This window comes from Amyelois transitella, chromosome 21 (genome assembly GCF_032362555.1).
Source record: "Amyelois transitella isolate CPQ chromosome 21, ilAmyTran1.1, whole genome shotgun sequence".
NCBI lineage: Eukaryota > Metazoa > Arthropoda > Insecta > Lepidoptera > Pyralidae > Amyelois > Amyelois transitella.
In genome coordinates, this window is record NC_083524.1 from 3,623,485 (window position 1) to 3,648,243 (window position 24,759).

Here is a 24,759-nt window from a genome sequence, read left to right on the forward strand (position 1 = left end):
TAGCTTGCTAATGGTGAAAGAAGCCTCAAACATATGAATTTAACAAACACTTACATACCTCTTTCTAAAAATATAGATAGCATAGATTTTTTTTTCTATTGTCTATGATAATCAAAAACTCCGGAAATTCAGCCAGTTTGATCACTGGCAAACAGTTCATCATTCATTCACATAGGTCATTGGCTCAAATCGTCGCCATCTTTTCTTCTTAATTTTGTCGGCAATAAGGTAGTGATGCGACTCGAATGGGATGTTGTGACTCGAGTCACTCGAGTAATTTTACAGCCTCACTCGAGTCATACTCGAGTTTTCGAGTTACTCGAGTAAAAAATCTCACTCGAGTAAAAATCTCACTCGAGTTGAAAGTTTGCAATTCGAGTGCAATTTTTATTTAACTAGTATCATTGTCATGGATGGACTAATATGAAATAAAATACACATTATAAGAATTTCAACATATTATTTATTTAAGTAATCAACAATGTACAATGATGAGATCTTCCTAAGAAGTAAGAATAATTAAATTTCCATGAATGGTTGACTATTCATGACAATCACATTTTATGCAATTTCAGTTACAAGTAACTTAGTTTTTTTTTATTATTAATATCAATAACTATATTAAATCAGACTGTCTCAGACTTTTGTTTATTATATTGCATACAATCAATTTTTCTTTAATGATAATTAAAAAAATATCCAATCATAGCTTATTTATTTTGAAGACAATTAAACTAAATAAAGTGACATAAACCTATATTTCAAACAAAATATGCTCTAATTAACATCAACTATTCATACAAAACAAATAAAAATATATTCTTCAAGACAAATCAACAATCATAATTGTGCTTAACTTAACATTTTTACTTCTTTGTGAACAATCATATTTTATGCAATTTTAGTTACAAGTAACTTAGTTTTCTTTTTATTATTTTTATTATTAATAAATATCAATAACTATATTAAATCAGACTGTCTCAGACTTTTGTTTAGTATAGCTTACAATCAAGTTTTCTTTAATGATAATAAAAAAAATCATAACTTATTAATTTTAAAGACAATTAAACTAAATAAAGTTATATAAAAACAAAATATGCTCTAACAAACATTAAATATTCATACAAAACAAATAAAAATAGATTCTTAAAGACAAATCAATAATAATAATTGTGCTTAACTTAACATTTTTCTTCTTTGTGAAAAAAATAAAATAATAAAAAATATTATGAGAAGTAACTATTTAGAAAAATGATTTCGTCTACTTTTTTAGAATCTAATCTATTTCTTCTTTGGTTACAAATTAAGGCTGCTTTAGAGAACACTCGTTCTGCAGGAACGGATGATGCAGGTATACATAAATATTTAATAGCTAACTCATATAACTCCGGCATCGCTTTTTTTCGCTGTTCCCAAAATAGTATTGGTTCGAGATGACGATCTAAATATTGCATTTCTCTATATTGTTTCACAATCACTATAGCAGAAGAAGTAGGTGTTTGTATTAATTCTCTCTCTGATATTTTTTTGTCAAAATCCTCCCATAAATCATTAGCCTTATTATTTGTGCCAATGCTAGCATTAGCATTACTTGACGTGTTCACTGTCTGACTAGATTCATCAGGAGCTAAATTCCTATTTTTTTTTATAATCTCTGATTCTAACTCTTCTATAACCCATTGGGCAGCCTTTTCTGCATTGGCTTCGAGGCCAAAACCAGCTTTCTTGTAGCGGGGGTCTAAAAAAGTGGATTTGGCAGCAGTTTTGTTGGTCTCTAAGATACCGAGGCGTTTAGTGATAGCAGAATGCAAAGAGATTTTTAGATTTTCACCTATTTCTGTAACCGGAACCTTCTTTATAAGACAAGTTTGGACATTTCTGATTAACGGTATCATAGAGGACAAAGTTGGATATTTTTCGCCAGATAGTATTGTAGTCAATTGCTCAATAGGTTTTAAAACACTGACGCAATCTTCTATTGCCTCCCATTGGTTAGCAGTGAAATTTTCCGGAGCAGAAGACATGGTAGACAATGCGGCTGATAAGGATAATTTAGTCTGTAGTAGTCTCTCCATCATTTCAAAACTTGAGTTCCATCTTGTAATAACCTCTTGTTTTAATTTTATGACAGGGTGGTTCATCTGCTCTTGCAGTTCTTTTAATTTGTAAGCTGCTTTAGTACTTTGTTTGAAATAAGTTACTACAGTATGACATTTTTCTAACAATGACGTCAATGGCAAGTTTGATTTTTTACAGTCAGATACTGCTAAATTTAGAGTATGGGCCACACAAAAGTGATTTCTTTTATTTAAATATTCCGATACAGCCTTTTTAATATTGGAGGCGTTGTCAGTTACAACAGTAACAACTTTGTTACTGATTCTCCATTCCTCCAAAACAGTATCTAAAACGTTGGCTATAACAGTCGCAGAATGTACATCTTTTACTTCTACTGTGCTTAACGTACGCGCGAATAGTTTTGATTCGCTAATGAAATGAACTGTGACCGTCAAATACGACTTATTGCTATCCGAGGTCCACATATCTGTAGTTAGAGCCAAATTCTTTACATCTTCTAGCTTATCAGCTAGAGAAGAGCGTGCCAGTTGGTACTGTTGAGGTAAATACCTTTCCGACAAAGTTTTTCTGTCTGGGAGAATGTAATCGGCATGTAATGTCCGGACAAAGTTGATAAATCCTTTATTTTCTACTATTTGCAAAGGCTGAATATCAGTGCAAATCATTTTAACGAGGGCAATATCAATATCTTTTTGGGTTTGTTTTTTGGATGATGAAAAACATAGCTGTTTATAACGCCTCTTTTTGGTAGCACACTCTTCAGGTCTAGTCGTATCAGAGCCAACAGTTTCCACTTGATTATTAGCGGTAGATGTTGATAGTCCACATGAATTATTAATTTTGCTGTCTCTATCTATGGATTTATCTTTATTTTCAAAAAAACCACTGAATTGGAGCGAATGTTTTCCTCGCATATGTGTTATTAAGTTGGTGGTATTCCCGAAATCTTTATATTGTTTTTTACAAATTTTACATATGACAGTTTTATTGGTACTGTTTTTTTCGAAATATAACCACACTGATGATTTCTGTTTAGCTCCATTTTCTTTTTCACTCATATTTTTTAACAATATAATTAAGTAGGTTACTTACAATCAAATACCTAAGGTATAATCACTTTTACACTTTAATTTATATTCACCAATACTAAGAATATCAACTCTTTTACGTATTTTTCACTTTTAAACACTAATATTCAATCAATTTTGGTAAAAAAAACTTAAAGTACGGCTAACTACGAGATGCAAGTTTAAACCTGTCAGTTTTGATTTGTTTGTACCGGCCCGACACAGATAAGTAAAATAGAGTAGTGAAGTGACATCTAGTGGCAACAGAATTAACTCGATGCGCCGAGTTGACTCGGTAACTCGAGTGCATAGAGACTCGAATAATATTTTTTTTCAATCTAGTACGAGTTTGACAAATTCACTCGAGTGACTCGAGTAAAAACAGGGCTCGAGTCGCATCACTACAATAAGGTATGTGAAATTATTGTTTTATTATGTTAAATAAATAAATTTTTAAGTCGAGCTATTTGTGAGTATTATTTAGTAATTGTAGAATGTCAATAAATCATTGCAATTATATAAATCTTTGTAATTTCTCTGTAAAGCTGGACGACCATGTGGTCGGTTAAAACTGATTGCTGTGTACTACGCATTATGTTTTACTGTTGAAATAGTGATTAATTTGAGCTTCCTCTGGCTTAAGAGTATACATTATGTGTCTTTTAAGTAATACTTTGTGTGTCTCATTGTGCACTTAATTTTTTTTATGTCTGCCGGCATGTAGTTAACCAACGTGGCGCGAAGGTTTTTACGTTTTTGTTGTTTTAGGATCAGTCGAAAATGAGTGCGGTAGAACGTTCAGGTGATGACCACACATCCGAGGTGGAATCTGGAGAAGAAGAGGAAATGGTTGGGGGTGGCGAACTAGCCCAACATCTGATAAAGAGGTGAGATTTATAATTATAGGTTAGCTGCGCATTTATTGTCCTTGCAGTTAGGCCTCACTTTCTAGGACAATGTTATGCTTTGGTTAGAAGGATTGATACTCATTCTGAATGCCTTTAGCTCATACTCCAGACGCTGAATGTTTCCAAAGTCGTCTTAAATTCTTGACCTTATCGGATGATTAAATTTTTGAATAAATTTTGTAAATATAAATACTAAAAAATCCAGGTCCATGTGTCTAAACTTTAAAGATTTTGTATAGAGTAGGTACAGGTACAAGGCTGCGCAGGATTTAATAGTTTTTATAAACATGTTCTCACTAATTAACATAATTTCTTTATTTACCTAAACCGCAGTGTACAAAATTAAGAGTTATAAGAAAATTTTCCTAAATGAATAAAATGCAATGCAAATTTCATAACACCTAGATTTCTTTTTAAAATCCTTTCTCAATTTTTAAAATCCGAAGATCCCAATTTTAAATTCAGAACAAATTGGGTAATCAAATAAAATGTAAACCAGAAGCCTTGTATGAAAATATGGATCTGGAATTTCTGACAGGTGCGAAGCACAAAATAATAAGTCTGTACCCCTCTGGGAAAGCAGCAGGATTTTAAGTATATTTAGTAATAATTGAAACACAAGGGAGAAATCTTAACTAGTCTAAATTAAAATATGTACTATTCATTGTCTCAATTAGGTCACATGTGCCTAATTCTTCCATGATGAGTCAGGGCATGGTGTAATAAAAGTTCCATTTTCAAATCTGACTCATCTTTTCTTAGCACAGAAACATACATACATAAAATCATGCTTCTTTCCTGGAGGAACAGGCAGAAACTACATCTTCCCACTTGCCACAATCTCTGCATAGGTACCTACTTCCTAGCACAAAAAATAATTTTAAAATAGACTGTTTAGGTAGGTAGGTACCTAGTTTAAATAATAAAATAAGTACAAACTTCATAATATTTAGTTTTTTAACTGAATGTAAATGTAAGTTTTAAATAACTTCTCAAGATATTGTAGGTACATTAATATTTAATATAAAAAATAAAATCAATAGGCATGTGATTTTTTTTGAAATAAGTAGGTTAGGTACTTACCTACCTACCTAATGTCATTGCCAAAAGTGTAGTTTTTTAATAAATGAAGGCATTGCTTGATATCACCTTGGCAACAAATGAGTCTGTACCTATACCTACTTACTTTTGCCTACTTTAGAGGACATAGGTAACTATTGATGGACTAGCTAGATTTATAATCAAAACGTGAGCAATGTCTTATTAACCGATTGAACGCTCTACCTATTATTTATAAAAAAAATTCAACAAAAATTCGCGCGTGGAACAAAAAATTATTGTAGCAAGAGTTCATTGAACTATGTCTATGACGATTCATTCCGCTCTGAATGATCAATAGTTGGCTTAATCACATAGTCGCAGCTCTTAGAAAAGCAACCGACCATAGTCTTAACTGCTCAAGTTAATATAATCTTTGTAAACACTATTGAAACAGACGCGTCTTGAAATCAGAATGAAATATTAGGCTTATTAGTTACCTATTTAAAATGTATTCGTATTAAGATTCTGTTAAGTGTTTTCAAACGTAGTAGCAGAAGGGCTAGTAACGCAAAAGTTTGTTTAAATAGTTTTCTGTGACCAATATTACTAGGCCAGTTTTGGTTTGAATATTGCCAGAAAAGCACATCAAATAATTAACAATAGGTATTGTATTGTATTGTATAGGTATAAACAAATATGTGGTTTAACAAAAAGTACCTATGTAATAGACCTAAATATGTATGTTGCTTATAGGCAATATACCTACCTTACATTTGATATCGAAATCTGTTGGACTTCGAACTAATTCTAAAAATATTTAACGATGAAAGCCTTTGTTTACGTAACCTAATCTCGAAAAACGGATATCTCGGAACTGTTATTAATAAAATAAATAAAATAAAATAAAAATTGTTTATTTCAGATAGCCACGGATCCATATCAATGTTAGTAAACTTAGTCTAGATTTGTTAGTAACATGGCACGATAAGAAATACTAAAACATAAAAAATAAAATAAAATAAAATAAAATAAAATAAAATAAAATATAAAATAAAATAAAATAAAATGGAGAGTGATCAGATCGGCTCATTTCTTTCACAGATCACCCTCCTCACAAAAACAGCCCACAACGGAGAGGAGAACCTGTCTGCCAACGTCTTCAAAATGCTATTGGGACTGTCCCGTATTCTAAAAATTAGCGACGAGGTCTTCTTGCGCATAATAGCCGCAAAGCTATCGACTTGGTATTCCGCGAACATACCTGAGGCGCTACAGAAACGAGGCAATCCCAGCATCATCCTGAAAACGTTATTGTATAGAACACGCAGTGCGTCCATCGCCTTTTGGGTACAGCCCACCCACAGACTTCCCGTGTACATATTCTGACAGTATGATTTGAACAGCGTGATCTTGACATCTTCAGTACAACGAGAGAATCTGCGGATCAGCATATTCCCCCTCACCGCTAGCGCCCTGCGTTCTCTATCAATGTCCTCATCATCTTTAAGGTCCTCAGTAACAATGTGTCCCAGGTATTTGAATTTTGTCACGCGTTTTATTTCAACTCCACCGAGAGTGATACTCAATGTGACATTGGGGCGGTTACCGGGGGCCTCAAAGACCATATACTCGGTTTTCCTGACATTATAAATCAGCCCATGATTGGCGGCATAGGTCTGACACACTTCAAGCAGGGTGTTTATCCCCCCCACCGTCGGACTAAGCAGCACCATGTCATCGGCGTAACTAATATTATTTAGATTAACGCCATCCAACCGACATCCGACACGCATGCTGCTCAGCTCAACGATGAGATCGTTGATGTATATGTTAAAGAGCGTGGGAGACGTTAAACCACCCTGTCTCACCCCGCTCTCCAACACATATGGCTCTGAAAATGCACCCGCCCACTTCACAACATTAGATTGATTGGCGTACCAAAATTTAAATATATTTATGATTTCCGCCGGCATACCCCCCTCACTCAGCTTACTCCAGAGCTTGTTGTATGACACAAGGTCAAAAGCCGTCGAGAGGTCAAGGAAACAGCCATACACCTGCGTCCTGCGACTTGTGTAGTATTTGACAGTGTGCTTTAAACTCACAATTGCGCTTTCCGTAGACAGCTTGGTACGAAATCCAAACTGTGCATCGTGAATATCAGCAAACTTCTGTAAAATCGAGTTTAGCACACTGTCAAACACCTTAGCAATGGTTGTTGCTAGCGAAATGGGGCGGTAGTTCCCCTTTACCGAAACGTCACCCGCCCTATTCTTCACAATGGGTATCACAACCGTTTTCAACATTTCATGTGGAAGATAAGAGTGGCTAATACACATTGTAAAGAAGAGAGCGAGCACCCTGGGCAAGTGAGCACCGGCATGTTTCAAATGCTCCACACTGATGCCATCATGGCCAGGAGATTTTCCACCACTCATACCATTTATCGCCATTTTAATCTGTTTTGCCGAAATACATATCAGTGGAGTCTGTCCGCTAAGCTCAACATAAGAGGGAGCCGAAGGCCCCAACTGTGAGCTAACCCTAAAATGATTTCGAAACATATTGGCAATACTAATAGGCTCGCTTTCCCCCTCCACACTCGCGGGCAGGCCAGGCCTAACATCAAGCCTTTTTGTCGCTTTCCAAAATCTGTCAAACCGCTTTTCCGCTCTATACTTAGCTAAGACATTCATTTTAAGTATATCTTGATTTTTTTGACACCATTGTAGACGGCTCTTAAAAATTTTACGCGACTCCTTCATCTGTACATATATTCTACCTGAACTAGGGCGATTGTATAGCAACCACAGTCTGTAATTAAGCCTGGCCACCCTGTGAGCCTCGTGAACGTGTTTGTTCCAACCACATAGATGTTTGTAGCTGCTTTTCCCCCCCTCAGATCTCTCACTAGTTTTACTTGCCGCTTCACTTAAGGACTTTACAATGTCACTGTACAAACGGTCTAACACCAGTTTATGTCCACTCAGGCTACATGCTCCACGACTACACTCCGTGAACTCTGGGGGAAAATCAACTTCACTCAAACTATGATTACATAATTCACTATACCTCGCCACCTGTTTCTCTTCACGCGCTCCCCACACAACAGTGCTTCGGTGCAAGAGAGAAGATGCCAATTCAGGTCTTAAAATGCTAATGTCACTCTTAACATACAAGGGTATGTGATCCGATACAAACACATCCTCTATGACACCTACCTCCACAACTGTTTTCCAGGCCGCGTCCGAGACGACACAATGGTCTAGCCATCTTTTACACCCATGTGCTGCGCTAACGTACGTATAAGTATTACTTTGCAAGCCTATTTTCTCTACGTCAGCACAAACCCAGCTCAAATCGGAACAGAAACTACTGAGCTCATTATAGAACAGTTCGTGTGGATGGGCATTAAAATCTCCTAAGATATAAATATTTTCAACATTCTCTTGATCAGCTATTGCATTTATTTCGCCCAAAATCTCCGTCATAATAGGAAGATTTTTCTGAGAATTATTTGGCATATAAACAGAAAACACTATTAACGAGCATTGCCCTAGTGTAACCCTAATAGCTACTAATCGATCACTAGTACAGTTCAAAATATTCACCTGGTCAAAAATGCCTTTTCTCCAAAGTATGGCTACCCCACCATAAGGCCTGCCGATAAGCGGGCCAGCAGACGTGTCCACGGCTGACTTGCCCGTGTAGTCAAAGTAATTCGAAATAGTCCCAAGTAATGGTATTTCATGCGGCAGTAAACACGTCTCCTGTAACGCTAAGACATCCGCCACCTTACATAAATTTTGTAAGTCAACAAATGATCTCGTGACAAACAAACAATTAAAACTAAGAAAAGTTAAATTATGTTGTGGCTGTAAATCCATAAATTAAATCATACAATAACTTTAACTAATCACCTTATTCGTTTTTGTTCCGTACATAAAATGTACAAAACGCCTAAATGAGATGCCATTTGGCCAAAAATCATCTTTCAAAAATATATCAACTTTATTTTTAGAGACATATAACTTAAAGGAATTATACGTTTTCGTTTGCTTCATATTAATCTTTTTTAGAGTTACACATTCGCTAGTTCTTTCTTTTATATAATTAATAATGTCCTCTTCACTTGCATCTTTACTAACATTGGATATTAAGAGTGGGATCTTAATATCCGCAGCTTTGAATTTATCGTTAGGCGCAATAGGTGCACAGCCTCTTTGACCGATTAACTTATAGTGTTTTGCAGATTTTTTACGCACAACTGTCCATTCCGAGTCCCCTACTACTTGTTCACAATTATCTTTACACACCGCAGCAGCGGTTGCGGTCGGCTGACCGCTCGCGCTCGCAGAGTAACCATGAGTTACGCTCGCGTTCAATGAATGCACGGCCGGTTGGGACGCGACACGACAATAACCATTAGTAGGGGCCACATCACTGCATACCTTGTCCGCCGTCAACAACACTTGCTGTGAGTCACTATCATAACTCGTCGTCACTCGCGCTACCGATTGAGATGCTATCTCGTTTACACTCGCACTATCACCATCTGATGCACTTGTCTGACGATCGCTCACGATCACCTCCGCCGACGTCACAACTTGCGCACTCTCTGTCTCTGTTGTACGCGTATGGCTGCAGCTTGTCTGTCTCGCCTGCTCACATGTTGGTTCCGTCTCATTAACTGGCTCACGTATAGGAGCGACAGAAACATTGTTGATAATTCTTTTTGACGGCAGATGAGTATTTATCGAAAGTCGTTCGTTGATTTCAATATCAGCTGATTGCGATGGTTTTATGCCAATATCTTCTTGCACATAATATTGCAGTCCAATCGGCCCGCTATCCATATCAAAACTATTTTGTAAGCATGCGCCCCTTCTCTTATTTAAATTAATATTAGAAGAATCAGCTAAAGACGCATATTTCATATTGTTTACTTCTTGTTTTAAAAGGTTAAACTCCTCCTTACACACCGCTTTTTCTTCCATCACATTGAAGCGATTTTTCAGGGCGAGAAGTTCCTTAATGAAGGTGGTAGCATCGACATGATCGAACGTTACTGGTGGTATTCTGTCTAAGTCCCGAGCACAGAAAATAGGAAATGACGCACGATCACCACCTTTCATCAGGGCGATGATATCATCCAAATCTCTGGACTTCCTCTTCTTACCCTGCTTTCTTCTTACTGGCATTTTTTTTTGCATTTGGAACGGATTCAAATAATAACGTTTTGGCCTTCACCATCTCCTCTTCCGAAAAAGTGTTAGTGCATAGTTGATGAATGCTTTCTTCGTCCATATAGTCAATCACATGCCTCACAAAAGTAAGGAGCTCATTAATAACAATGTTACAATTAGAACACTTAACAATGTCAATATTTGCCATAGTGAACGCGATGAGTCACCGTGTATAAACGATTTCAACGCGCCCGCTCAGAACAGCGCGACGCGCGTGACTGTGATAACGCGTGATGTGTAATAGCTTTCCCGCTGATCACAAAGAAAATGCTTAAGACGAAAATTTTTAACTAGACTAGTTTTTTTGGTTACATTATTTTTTTATACATAGCAGAGGAGAGCACGGAAGACGTAGCGTAATCCAGAAAAATAATTGATTCTGTTGGATTTGCGGCTACAATACAGTATACAGTACCAGGTAGGGACTGTTCTTAGCCGCAAATCCACGTAAGCAGCAAAGTAGCAGGTTGACAAACATTAAAAATGGTTCGCGTAGGATCTGAGACTATACGGGGGCGAAGCAGCGGGAAAAAACTTATAAAGAAAATTTAAAGGTGTGGTTCCCGACACCAATACAAAAAGAACAGGACCACTCCATTTCTTTCCCATGGATGCCGTAAAAGGCGACTAAGGGATAGGCTTACATACTTGTAATTCTTTTTTTAAGCGATGGGCTAGCAACCTGTCACTATTTGGATCTCAATTCCATCATTAAGCCGAGCAGCTGCATGTGGCCATTCTGGCTTTTCGGGACTAGTGGCTCTGTCTACCCCGTAAGGGATATAGACGTGACTATATATATGTACATATGTAGAAAATTTCCTTTTCTACACATCTACCTAACTAATAATTTTTTCGCGTAACTTCTCTAGCATTTAGTTTGCGTTTTTCTGACATTGACCCAGTTCTATAGAAGGCAATATTATCTGTATTTGTAATTTAGTATTTAACCGCGAGGTCTTTCAATAGTGCCAAGACTGGCAAGTCATTCATTCGCTTGAAAGCATTCCTTCCAATATCCGATGATAAGGTTGCAAATGAACTTAAAAAAAAGATGACTCGTAGTCGTTCTAAAGGCTATGCTAAACCATTATCATACTTGGAGTAGTACACATTTACATTTGAAATACATGGACTCGCCAAGGTGGCTTGAGGCTTGTTTGCATTTGAAATCACTCTCATACAGTTATGAATATTTTCGAGGTTTTCTTACAAGTTAAAGTTCTTGTTATTTAAGTGTGATCTAAGATAAATACATACATATATCATATCTACCATAACAAAACAAGTGATTACCATTTAAAGAATGAGTCAAAACATGATTTTATAATTATTTCCATGTTAACCGAAAAAAAGGGTTCCTATAAATTAAATCTAGAATATCTTTTTTTTTCCGTTGCGTTTCCCAAAGCCAGTATTACTATTTGGGGTTCTCCGTGTCACCTAAACTCTTGTGGATTATTTTTATTTTTACACAAATAAATTAAATATTTTCCTAACAGTGGTATCACCCGCAACGAGATGATAGCCGCATTCACGAACCGCCTCCATGCGGAAGCCTTAGCGTCTCTCCCGCCGAACGTGCGCCGGCGCATCCGCGCGCTGCGCTCTCTCCAAAAGGAGTTCGTCGACATCGAGGCCAAATTCTACAGCGAAGTGCACGCTTTGGAGTGCAAATACGAGAAACTGTATAAGCCGCTTTTTGAAAAGGTTAGTCGAACAGGGTTTTTTTGGGATATCATGTTTCTTTGTCTCCAATGTAGCTTGGGCCTCAATTTTTCTTTCATTATCACCCTAGTGATTGGATCTTTGTAATGTCTCCCCAAGAAAGACTCGTGACCCGCTTATAAATATGGTTTATAAATACATATTTTATAACAAGAGCATAATTACTGTATAAAAAATTTGCCCGCTACTTTATACTCATTTGATTTTATCCCCACCAGCGCGCCCAAATAGTAAGTGGTGCGTATGAACCAACTGATGAAGAATGCCTGAACCCGTGGCGGGAAGAAACCGAGGAGGATGAGCTGGCGCGCGCCGTGCAAGGAGCCGCCATCACCGACGGCGCCGAGAAGAAGGAGGGCGAGGAGAAGACCAACGAGTGAGCTTTTAACAAAATTTTAACCCGTCAAGAGTGGCCAGTATTACTGAGAGCATACTTGCTCAATCCGGACTCCGGACAGGTTGATTTGGTGGTGGGCTATTTATGAATGTCGTATTATGTTCTATCTCTGACTCCTAGTTAAAAGGATAGTTAAGACAAGTTAAAAATACGATAAGCCAAGTCCATAAACGCGGTCGTAAGGGCACTTAGGGCTTTTCTCCAGTAAGGTAAAGGAAAATAGACATTTTTTTTTTTTTTTTTTTTTTTTTTTTTTTTGACAAATTACACATATTGAGTTAGCCTCGAAGTAAGTTCGAGACTTGTGTTACGAGATACTAACTCAACGTTACTATATTTTATTTTATAATTTTATAATAATAATAAATACTTATATAGATAAACATCCAAGACCCAGGCCAATCAGAAAAAGTTCTTTTCTCATCATGCCCTGGCCGGGATTCGAACCCGGGACCCCCGGTGTCACAGACAAGCGTATTACCGCTGCGCCACAGAGGCCGTCAAAATGAATGTTTGTGTATATTTAGGTCCGAGAATCAATCTTTGACAGTAGCTTCACTCCAAAATCCAAAGATCGCGAGGCGTGACACGCATTTGACCAGTTTTAATTTCCAAAACACAATATTTACATATGATGGCACAACAGCAAATCACTGAAAATCAAGAATTGCGACTCTTCTGATATATATCTTTAGTGAAAAATAGTAAAGGCTTTTGGGAGTTCTAATGATGACAATCAACACCAATACACTGAAAATCATGATTGATTTGTTTAACATGCATCACCAACTGAAGTAATTAATCTATTTTAATATCCATCAACATTTTCTTCTTTTTTTGATCAAAATCGTTTGATTGCAGGCCTGAAATGGATCCTAACGTGAAGGGAGTGCCCAACTTCTGGTACACGATATTCAGGAACGTGTCTATGTTGTGTGAGATGACGCAGGAACATGATGAACCTATTTTGAAGAGCTTGCAGGATATCAAAGGTTAGTTTTGAGGATTTTACCTCAGGTATTATTAACCTTAGGAAGACTAAACTTTTCGAAATTTGTTCCTACTATATAGCATAATTATTCCAGTGTTAGATCCTGTTACGAACGAACATTTTACTTTTAAAGATTTACCATTATAATACAAATATACATTCCCTGAAATGATGACTATATTATTATCACCAAGAACTGAATGTCGTGACAGATTATCAACAAACTGAAGTGAACCCTTACAAATCATCACAAAACCAAAGACAACACAAAATTATTATATTATTTTAAATTTTCACAGTGCAAATGCATGACGAGCCTATCGGTTTCACGCTGGAGTTCCACTTCGCGCCAAACGATTACTTCACTAACACGGTGCTTACAAAGGAGTATTCAATGAAATGCAAGCCCGATGAGGAGAACCCGTTGGAGTTTGAGGGGCCAGAAATATATTCGTGCAAGGTAACTTAGTCATAATCAAAACGAAAATACAACGAAAGCTCCCGTAGCAAGGCACGCGCTATGCCGTTTTTACCGTGCGAAAAACTATCGCTTGCTTTTATTATGACGTGAAACGGGACAGCGATACATAAAAAAAGGTAGAAGAATCGAGACTCTTCTGATAGATATATCCATAGTGAAAGCTTTTGAGAGTGTGAGTGTATAGAAAAAAAAAATGTCTGCAAAAAATTCAAATGATGACAATCAACACCAATACACTGAAAATCATGATTGATTTGTTTAACATGCATCACCAACTGAAGATAATCCCGCAAATATATCAAACTGAATCACTTGTTTGGAAATTTCTAATTCAATTCTCCAATTCAGGGCTGCGAGATCAACTGGAAGAAGGGCAAGAACGTGACAGTGAAGACAATAAAGAAGAAGCAGAAGCATAAGTCACGAGGCTCTGTGCGCACCGTCACCAAGTCGGTGCAGGCCGACTCGTTCTTCAACTTCTTCACACCGCCGACCATGCCGGATGACCCCAACTCTACTTTGGCTTCCGATGTTCAGGTAATTATTCAAACTTTCATATTGATTTATTTACTTCCTCTACAATTTGCATTTTCATAATCTTTGGCAAGCCTTTATTAGTTTAGGACATGTGTCTAATGGCCTTTACTCTGCGGTTGATTAATGTCGTAACATAGTTTCATATTGCTTATCATCTTCCTGGCATATACCCATAGAGTAGAATCCCACCTCTGCCATGAACCAGTCTGTGTTGTGGAGGTCAGAAAAGAGTCGCTTTGTGCAAAAACCTGACTCACCAATCCAGGATACCTGTCCATAAAAGGCATACTGCAGGCTCCTCTCATTTAATCATAATCATTTATTCCTCGAATATGGTTACAATGTTGGTCTTAGTATTTAGGTACAGCTTCTGTGAACACATATTCTACCTCTTAAGGCATCGGAATTATATAGTTATAAGCATGATCCGGACTAAAGCCTAGAAGAAGTATTATTTAGCATAAGTAATATTTATATAGTCTTGAAATGTTTGTTATATGCATATTAGACGAAATTTAAAATGTTTGTAGTATATATCAATGGAATTTTTGGGTTTGTTGGACAACAAAATTGGTTTAGCAGTTTCTGGGATAAGACGAAGAACGACTATTTTCTTATATTTGACTTTAACTTGAATTGGTAGGTATAAGTATGTTATTTTTCACTCTAGATACGCTCGTTCAAAATTAGTTCAAGCATAAAATGTTTCTCTGTAAGCGAATACCTACTTGTATTGTTAGTGTATATTGTATATAATGTAATGCGCAGGCGCTGCTGACGGCGGACTTCGAGATCGGGCACTACATCCGCGAGCGCGTGGTGTCGCGCGCCGTGCTGCTGTACACGGGCGAGGGGCTGGACGACGACGACGACGACGACTACGAGGAGGAGGTGGGTAGCTGTTGCAGGGACCGATTTATCACTACATAGTATAAAACAAAGTCGCTATTTTAGTCTGTTTGTCTGTATGCTTAAATCTTTAAAATTTCGCAACGGATTTTGATGCGGTTTCTTGTAACAGGTAGAGTGATTCAAGAGGAAGGTTTTTATGTATAATAACAAGATTTTGCACCCGTGCGAAGCCGGGGCGGGTCGCTAGTTCCTTATATAGGACTAACTTTTGCCCGTAATTCCACATGCAAAAGGTTTTTCGCAAATATCAATTTTAGTACCAGAATTAACGTGTAAATCAACACTTTAAAGTGTTCTTCGCGATTTGTCTTTTCTATAATATATTTCCTTTAGTGGACCATAAATGAAAAAAATATATATATTGTGTTGATACATCGCAAATGCATTCAAACCCACACTGTAGCAATAAAAATAATATAAGTCATGCTTACTGATCTGCCTAAACTTACTTTTTGGACACTACTGAAAGATATTTCTAACACGAAGAATATACACAAAAGTCACATCTTTCCAAAAAAAAAATGCAAATAGCATTTTCCAAAAGCTTCGGTATGCGGTCGTAACTATAATACTTTATACTACATGTGATTTGATGTAAGTCGGTAGTGAATTCTCCAGCCATCTAGCATTCTAGCGTAGTACTGTCTGCATGGTAGAATATCATATGCTATATGCTTGCTTAGTAATGTGTGATTGAGTTGCCCCGTACCTTTCCCTGTCTCAGACGAAGGTACAGTATTACATATCGACTGAGCTTTGTGTGTTTAAGTAGTGTAGTTGTCATGTCTGAAATTAGGTTTTTGGATATATCGTTGAATCTAAATGTTTTAATAAATTTACAAATTCAATTGTAACTACTACTCTCTGTATAGAGTTAAATGTGAAATGATTGAATTATTCGTCAAAAGTTAATGTTATGATCCTCTCATATTTTTGTTTCACTTTACTATTTAGACGGAAGATTCGGTAAAAAACTTAATTGGGTGGGTTGATTGAATTGATTAACTTTTATACTGCTAAAACGATTTTTTATTATAACAGCATTCAACATTTTAGTAATTATGGGAAATAATTTTGATTTGGACCGAGGGTACTTAATAAAGTTGTAAATCCATGACCGAATCTATCCAAAACATAGTTGTACAGACTTATCATTTATTTTTGTACACATTCCATGAAACTTGCCACGTTAAGATGCGGTAAGTGAGCAACGACTCCCACCAACACAAAGCTCAGTCGCTCCCTATCCTTTCCCGAGCCGGCGTTGAATACGGTATCTCCGTCTGGCAGCGAGACGAGAGGTGGCAGCCAACCAACAGCGGTGTCTTTACTTTCAGGAGGATTCGTATTCCGACGAAGACTCGGGCACTGAAGAGGTATCCGACGCGGACGATTGATGCAAGACCCTAATCCGTCCGCCTTAGCGTGATATCTGATACCACACGGGCGGACAACGATTTTAACTCACGCGCGTTTACTTGTCGTGACGGCTTTCTCCGGATATCATGTCGGAATGTTCCTACTTGACATTTTCTCGTCATATAGTATAAGTTTGGACGGTTCAGTGATTATTTTCGTACAAACAACAACTTATTTTTTGTTGGAGTATCTTGTTGTATGTATTGAAATATGTAAGTGTATTAAAAAGGGACCAGCCCTCGCTTTTGCAACCGTCGACAGTTCATTTTACCTTTTACTTCGAAATTTAAACTAAAAATGTTTGAGCGTTACTCTAACGAATACTCCTGCGATGCATCGGGTCGTCCCAAATTTATAGTGTTTGTGCTAGACTTTTTATATTTAATTTTTTACGTGGCTAGTTTGTTTAGAAGACGAAGAAAAAGAGATTCAAATGTTTCCTTATACTAACTATTTTTAATTTTAAAAGTTAAAAGTTTTGTTAAAATTATTTCTTAGGTTCTTTTTACGCTTTTCCTTCGTCTTCCAAAAACGAGACTAGTGTTCTATGCATGGTTTATCTCCGGATAAGATAAATATGTTTTAGAGACAATGGTTTGCTGATGTGAACCCGTTTTAGATTTAGAGCGAGAACTGTTTAAGGTGCCTTCTTATCGAGTAATGTATAATATTGCATGTTAGATGTCTGTTATGTTACCCTATATTGCATTTCTAGTTATACAATTTCACGTTTTTATTTATTATACAGTAATTATAGTGTGTATTTTTGTTTACGAATTTTACATGTTCGTTTGTGTACTTTGAAATTTCATGTGATATTATTATTCTGTAAGGCTATTGATGTATGTCTAAATTGATGTGTTGTCATTCCATTCTGACGCTTTCTTACGCTCGCCAACGTTAAGAACGGACGGCTCTTAGTGAATCTCTTGTTATAGTGCCAAAATGCATTTTATATCATCACTTATTTATCGTTACTGTGATCTTCGGAAATGTATTTAGTAATAACTTGACAGCAGCTCGGTCGAATAGATGTATATTTTTTATTTATATAACTTTCTATTGAAGTTAGCATAATACGGTCAATGTTTAGCAGCTCTCGTCGTATATACCGGTTATGGCTTGTGTTTCGGCATGGTGTCACTACGATGACATTAAATTGTATTGCTTTTTACCACAGTCTTTTTTTTTATATCCCGGTTTGCATGATTAGTTTGTGCGAGTTTGCGGAATGCAGATGGTTGCAGAATTCACGTTTTATCGATAAGGTAATATATATGTGTCGCATAATTTATCAATTTAATGATCGTCTTACTCGCTACTTGTATCGCGATGTCGCTGTACAAGTAGCTAGTATTAATGGTTAATGTTGGGTGATTTTGTCAGGAGGAAGAGGAATGTTCGACGGAAGAGAGCGAAGACGACGAGCCGGCGCCGCGGAGACGCGCCAACAAGCGCGTCGGCAACAAGGCGGGCCACGACAACCCCGCCGAGTGCAAGCACCAGTAGCGGGCGCCGGCGGTCTGCAGCGCACTTGCGGCACGATGCGGTGCTGACACGCCGCTACAATATTAAATTGGCTATTTTTGTATGACTGACGGTGCAACAGTGAACTGGACTATTAATTTTTACCACCCATTTTTATATATCTATTAAGCTGTGCTCTCGGTAGACAAACTGTTGGCGGCCGATTGAGTTTGCGGCTACCGATTTAGTAAGCACTTCCATGTATTTGAAATGCAGTGTTCACAATTTTGGGTGCTAATTTTGCGGTGTGACGCGCGGCGATTATCTCAGTGAGCGGCCAATTCCCAGCAAAACCGCTTCCAGTCGGCGGCGGCGATATGGCTTGCGACGTACGAAAATTGATCTGAGTTTGTATCTAGCTAATTAAAATTTCAGTTCGCTACGGCTCACTCAGTCGGCCGCTAACAGTTAACTTACTGGGAATACAGCCTTATGATTTGGCCAGTTCTTGGATATAAACAAAGGGACGTTACTAAGACTTAGCTAGGCCCTACAATATGTTTCCTTTCATTGATGCTTTATTTTATAATCTCTGATACACCAGTGCGGTATGTTTAGGTGAATTTTCGTCATTTATGCGCAGACGCAGTCTTGTATACAATATAACTTGGTAGCATAGTGGCGCTTCGCATCGGTGCATATCGCAAGTGCGTTCAGAGTTTAAACATTCGCGTGGTGCTGTAACGATTAAAATTTTGTACACAGTTATCGCTACTTGTTCAGATTTAACGTTCGAAACTCGTGACGACTTTGCTTTTTTCACTCGACGCGTTACTGTGAATAGACAGCACATGTTGCTCAAATTGCCTTATAAGGACAATGCTGTTAAGTGAAACATATTTTGTTTACAACCTCGCAATAGATTAGCAGTCGGTTTCCACATTCCCGGGTTATGTAGTTGGGATGTATTGTTAAGTGTTGTCCGCCTTTTTTGTCGGTAATTTCTTCCCATTATTATTATACAGGCTGTAGAAAATTGGTATATCATACTTTTGGAAGCCAATGTATTCAATAGCCAATGAGACGTGAGTAAAAAATGATTGAAAAATGTGCATGTAACAGCGAGTTATACAATTTGTAGGTGATTGTAATTTTTTTTTTTAATTTCGTCGAATGTTATTGTGGAATAATTTACTAGGTAATGAGTACACTGACCTCCAAAAGTATTGCTATATATCCTATTCTGTGTACTTGTAATATAATGGTGTCGAGGCATGTTAGTTGCTAGTTTTCAAGGCGCTTGTGATATACTTGCACTGCCCTTGTCAACAACTATAGTTAACGGTCTATAAGACGGTATTGTTTTTAACGTTAAAATACTGCGCCCGTGCAAGGCGTTACATGATTCCGTGCATTGATATTATGTGCGAAAATAGTGTCATAGCATTAGGGTAATTTAACATTGTTTGGTCGAAAGTATCTCTGGTAGATAAGTATTCGTTGGTCATTTTGGTATGTACAGAATTCAATGTGATTTATTTTAGATGCTTATTTTTATCTGAGGTGATCAGATTGTAATTAGTGACGGAAGGACGCCACGTAACCCCAGTGTCGTGTAACTGGATTAGTGTAAAGCTGAATCGCGTACACCAGCTTTAGGATATTTGTACACAACTTTTTAAATAAATTTAATAATTAAACAGTATATTTCTTTTATTTCTATCTTGTGATAGCTGCTAACCCTATTTGGGGTTTATTTATTTAAACTTCATTGCACAAAATACAAACAGTCGACCATTGGGTCTGACGCATAACTTTCTGTGGGTTGGTTTATGAGGTTATTATTTAATAGCATTTATTTTCCTTGCATGATGTTGAACCTAGAAATTAAAAAATTGACACGAATTTTGCAGTCATTAATTTCTGTTCGCAATTTGAAGCATAGCTTATATTATGAGAGCCAAAATGTATTTTTAGTATGAATGGTAACATTGATCAATGATCATTTAATAATAATAAAAACATTTTTTTCGAAAGATCACTTTATTAACTTTCAAAAATGTAACAATAGGTATATTTAGGTATCACGTTATGTCTTTTGTTACACAAAGTCAGATCTGGGGTTTCTAAAACATTTACATCGGGATAAACTTCTAAATGTAAATCTACTTTGAGATAATTTAATCCGCATGGAAGATCAAAAATCCATTTGGAAGATGAAAGAAAATACACGGAGTTACATCATCACAAATTAGACCTCATGGTAAGTACAGTTTGCTCAGGAGATAATTGTGCCACCTCGCCTTGAATTGATGTATGGGACGTGGGCCAGTTATCTCCTGAGCCGTGTGAACCTGTAGTAATAAGAATCGTGTTAAATTATTTAATTTACAGGCCTTGCACCGCTTTTTTTATATTTCTTCAAATCACAGATCTAGCTAGTCCCCGCGAGTGTCATCGCGTGCCAAAATGGCGGTCAATGCACAACTTTTCTAAAGCTTTATATCTGATGTGATGTCTGTGTTGTGCTGTATCACTAAAATCTTTATGGTTGGAATAAGAGGTTACCTCCCGTACACTTAAAATACATTAACATCTTTAGACACCTTTTTCATTCAGATTGGATAGTTTCATTGAACTGGCGGTATCTAGCTAGATATATGTCTGCTATTTCGATATTTTTTGTACATTATTACGTATATAGCGTGTGAGTAAATAATGAAATTGTAATCAATGAGGAACTTCATTCGCTTTCAGTTGACTTTTCAATTTGTACCTACATACAATACAAATTAGAATTGACTTATAGAACGGACTTTTAATTTTGTAGATTTAACAGAAATGTAAAAAGAACGCAAGTAAACCACGTGTTAATTGTTGCTTCACACATTCTGTGCCAAACAGGTGCGAACGGATACATTCAAGAAGCGGTTAATCTAGTACAGTAGTTACTTTTATTTATCAAACTCCTTAATTTGTACTCTAAAACAAGTCATTTAAGTACTATAGTCATACTAGTTCAAAAAAATTATGCAATCGTTAATTGATGAATTGCAATGTTACATTTTAACGGATAACTAAAAATGAAAATAATAATAATATAACTGATATAATGGCAGCGTATTAATTTCCTAAATCTTCAAATACAGCCATTCAAAAATTTATACAAAATTTGAGCCATGCACGGTTTCAGTCTGTCTATTAGCACCAAATCGCCTTAAATTAATCATACAGCTAAGGGTATTGCTACACAAACAAACAGGGAATGACATACAATGATAATGTTATTGAGAGCATACTTCCACAAATCAATATAAAGGTAATTGTGGTCCAGTTCAGCAAATTTTATCATTTCTATGTGTTGTTTTCACCGAAGCTTCATTTTGAAAAAATTTAGATTTTTTTTCTTTTTAAAAGAGCTGTGATCGTAACGGGTATAGAAGAGACAGATATAAGATTTTATGAAAATAATTTGCTCCAGTAATATCGGTGAAAACAGGCAGGTATATTTAGAAATGAAGTTTCATCTTAATATTGTAATTACTAATTACCTAGGATGATATTCTACCTACTATTGATAGCTGTTATTTTTTGTTTTCAATTCGACAGAAGCCGCTGGTCAAATATTATTTTGAAAATATAATTATTCAAATATATACTGCGAGACTTTATTCATAGTTACAACATATAAAACATTTCTCAAAATTTAATTTGCTATTTTAATTTTATCGTTTTTATAAAAAAATATCGAAATGTCACAAATTAAATTCTCAGAAGTTTGCAACATGACGTAAAATTGATTTCATGATAAACCAGCTTTTAAACACGAATTTATTCAAACAGTTATAAAAAAAGATGTTCACAAGTAGGTAATCAATACTACAACATGAATTATTGTTCGTCTATTTGCATTTTCTGATTTAATAAAGAACGAGACAACGCATATGCATTGCAATTTGGTCAAACCATGGTCAATACTTTATATAGTCAAATCCCATTTAGTTTAGAGGAATTTAACTTTTCACAAATATGTTAATAACAATCCTACATATCACTTATATCTACGCATCAAGGCATTAACGATACAATTGATCTAAAGTTTCGTTATTATTATAATTATAAAAAAACATGGGGATGAAGTTGTTGAGATTAAAAAAAAAATTAGAAATACTTATCGTTGTAAAAAAAGGAAATTATTGAAATACATCGCAAATTTTGATAAATAAATAAAATAAAAAAAAATCAAACTAACAAAAAAAAAGATTAAAATTATCTAAAATATTCAACTATCAAAATGGTACCTGTTCGGAAAAATGCGGATCTTTCTATTTTTGCGAACTGTTGTATTATTTAAGATCATGAGTCTTCTGAAGATAGCAAAATAAAATATTCAAACTGACAAAATCTAAATAATTCTCTAATAGAATAACAAACAGTTATGACAACCAGGCATCAACGCCAAAAAAATATATTGCTCATGACTTTGCACAATTGAGGTCAAACATAAATTGCTCACATGTGTTTTAAAAACTAGAATTTACGGACTATTAAATCAAACACAAATACAAAGTCATGGCTAAATAGTTTAGTTCGCGCAACATCGCCATCCAACAGGATTTTATGTAATGATGAATGGTTTATATCGATATGAAATCACCGCTTAACTAACATTGCAAGCGTGCGAGATACCTACGTTTAACCGCATTGTAGTCATCACTTTAAACCTTTAAAAGGCATTAAGTTGGCTTGCACATAATGATATTTAAACATAGAAAATCGTTTTCGTTGCTGATGCTGTATGATTATTGCAAACACTCTTATTCACTGTGGCAGCTAAAATGCCGCCGACGCGGGGCAGCTAAGCTGTCTCACGCATTGTCACGCTGGAGTTTTGGCTTTTTTGCCAAAGGGCAAGTGTATGCGGCGTTTTCTCGACTTGGGTACGCCTTCGTCCTCCATTAGGGAGGAATCAGTCGATTCCTCTTCGGGTGGCGTATTGCTCGACGGCGTTGGGACGTCGCCATAAATTGCACCTGGAAATTTGTATTCGTGTATTTCAATTTGACTTTGGTATCTTTAGAAATCGGCTGTAGCTTAAAAGAGATAACGAGTCGTTTTTAGCGTTACCTATTTCAGATCAGCCCTTCTGATATTTTTCGTAATTGCGTCAACCGCTCAGATCTTGTGGCTATAAACGCCCTTGTAAATTGGTCACTACTTTATTAATAGCGCGCCATTTAACAACCCAAAGAACCTTCAGGCAACGGCTCAACATCTGTACTCCTCGACCGTACAACAGTCCCTGAAGAAGATGAAGAAGTCCTGGGGGCCACAGTGGACTCCCATTATGAGGTCATCAATCCCAGATTGTCTGGGGGCGGAAATGGTTCCCTGATCATCTTTAAGTTCTTACCTTCGGCCAACGTCCTCTGCTTAACGAAGGGATGCCTAGGTGGCGGTCTTGGATCATCAGCTAACGCCACGACATCGGTACTCCTCGACCGCACAATAGTCCCCGAAGATAAAGGTCGCCTCGGGGGCGGCAGCGGAGCCCCGGGCGCGCTCCGCAGCGAGGCGCGGAGTTGCGGCTGCGACTGCGAGTGGACGGCGCGAGTTAGCAACTCCGCGCGGGAGAGATCCTCGCCCGTCCAGTTTACGCTGTAAACGATGATTTTTTAGGTTAAAACTTTATTGATATATCCTGAGGATAGATTTCTAGTTTCCTCTTATGCTCCTCACCAACTGGTAGGACCATATTTTGGACAAAATTAGTGAAGACTCATTAAACCATATTAAAATGTTTATTAAAATGGGATATAGCATTTCTCGCCGGCTATAGTCTACGACTCTTCTAACCGAAGTTTGAAACTTTATATCAGTAGACGAGTCGGCCATTTAACTCAGTTCATAATTAAAATCAGATCACTATTCAGACTTTATTGCACACACACATACATATAATCACGTGTATATCCTTTGCAGAGTAGACAGTGCCAATAGTCTTAAAAAGACTAAATGTCCAACTGTATTGTCTTTATGATGGAATTGGAAATTTAAGTTGTGACAGGTTGTTAGTAGGCCATCGCCTACAAGAATCACAAGTTTATTAGACATTCCGTTATTTGCTTTTATAGAGCTGCGTTAAACTATTAGTCAAAGGGGTTAAGTGACAAAAAGAACTCACTTGTCGCCTCCCAAAACAAAAGACACTTGATCTCTCCGTCTGTCATCGACGGGACTCTTCCGGACTTCATTGAGGCGGTTCAGCCTCATTTCCTCCGAAGACAGCTTCTTGTCATCAGGCCGGAGACTTCGCTCCCGTGCCTCTTGCGCCAGGCGTTCCTCTAGCTGCATTCTGAAAGAAACTCTAAGACTACAGGATGGTACAAATTAAATTCTTTGCATGGAAACTATTCCTTGAAGTTGATATGCTTATGATGTGAACTGTGAAATCATTGAAGTATTAAGTATTTTTTTCTACCGGCC

General features: G+C 36.9%; 3 protein-coding genes and 1 pseudogene across 6 annotated transcripts in view; 1 reads left to right on the top strand and 3 right to left on the bottom strand.

Moving 5' to 3' along the window:
- Positions 1 to 82: 82 nt before the first annotated feature.
- On the top strand, positions 83 to 19,976 carry LOC106137927 (nucleosome assembly protein 1-like 1). Of its 2 annotated transcripts, none has more exons than XM_060950382.1 (9): positions 83 to 228; positions 3,915 to 4,033; positions 11,844 to 12,051; positions 12,288 to 12,445; positions 13,328 to 13,458; positions 13,757 to 13,917; positions 14,287 to 14,475; positions 15,244 to 15,366; positions 18,193 to 19,976. In XM_060950382.1, exons 2-9 carry the CDS (start codon positions 3,927 to 3,929, stop codon positions 18,313 to 18,315), a joined length of 1,200 nt encoding a protein of 399 aa, XP_060806365.1. In that variant the 5' UTR covers positions 83 to 228; positions 3,915 to 3,926; the 3' UTR covers positions 18,316 to 19,976. The 2 variants fall into 2 exon arrangements, with proteins under 2 accessions (XP_060806365.1, XP_060806366.1); XM_060950383.1 differs by lacking the exon at positions 18,193 to 19,976 and adding an exon at positions 16,725 to 17,980.
- On the bottom strand, positions 1,227 to 2,744 carry LOC132903124 (E3 SUMO-protein ligase ZBED1-like). The gene has a single exon (XM_060950488.1). It carries the CDS (start codon positions 2,742 to 2,744, stop codon positions 1,227 to 1,229), a length of 1,518 nt encoding a protein of 505 aa, XP_060806471.1.
- LOC132903048 (uncharacterized) lies at positions 5,994 to 10,550 on the bottom strand (annotated as a pseudogene).
- A 327-nt stretch (positions 19,977 to 20,303) lies between the features above and the next one.
- Positions 20,304 to 24,759, bottom strand: part of LOC106137925 (stromal interaction molecule homolog) — a 41,081-nt gene continuing 36,625 nt past the window's right edge. For all 3 annotated transcript variants that reach the window (XM_060950381.1, XM_060950380.1, XM_060950379.1), the window contains 3 exons: positions 24,458 to 24,628; positions 23,687 to 23,931; positions 20,304 to 23,306 (listed from right to left, as the gene is read on the bottom strand). In XM_060950381.1, the coding sequence (XP_060806364.1) occupies positions 23,152 to 23,306; positions 23,687 to 23,931; positions 24,458 to 24,628 (571 nt within the window). In that variant the 3' untranslated portion in view covers positions 20,304 to 23,151. The remainder of the gene's footprint in view (positions 23,307 to 23,686; positions 23,932 to 24,457; positions 24,629 to 24,759) is intronic.

Coding starts and splice junctions, on each gene's coding strand:
- LOC132903124 (XM_060950488.1), bottom strand. CDS start 2,744: ATGATTTGCACTGATATTCAGCCTTTGCAAATAGTAGAAAATAAAGGA.
- LOC106137927 (XM_060950382.1), top strand. CDS start 3,927: ATGAGTGCGGTAGAACGTTCAGGTGATGACCACACATCCGAGGTGGAA. Junction 12,446..13,327: donor GGCGAGGAGAAGACCAACGA/GTGAGCTTTTAA, acceptor GTTTGATTGCAG/GCCTGAAATGGATCCTAACG. Junction 13,918..14,286: donor CAGAAATATATTCGTGCAAG/GTAACTTAGTCA, acceptor TCTCCAATTCAG/GGCTGCGAGATCAACTGGAA.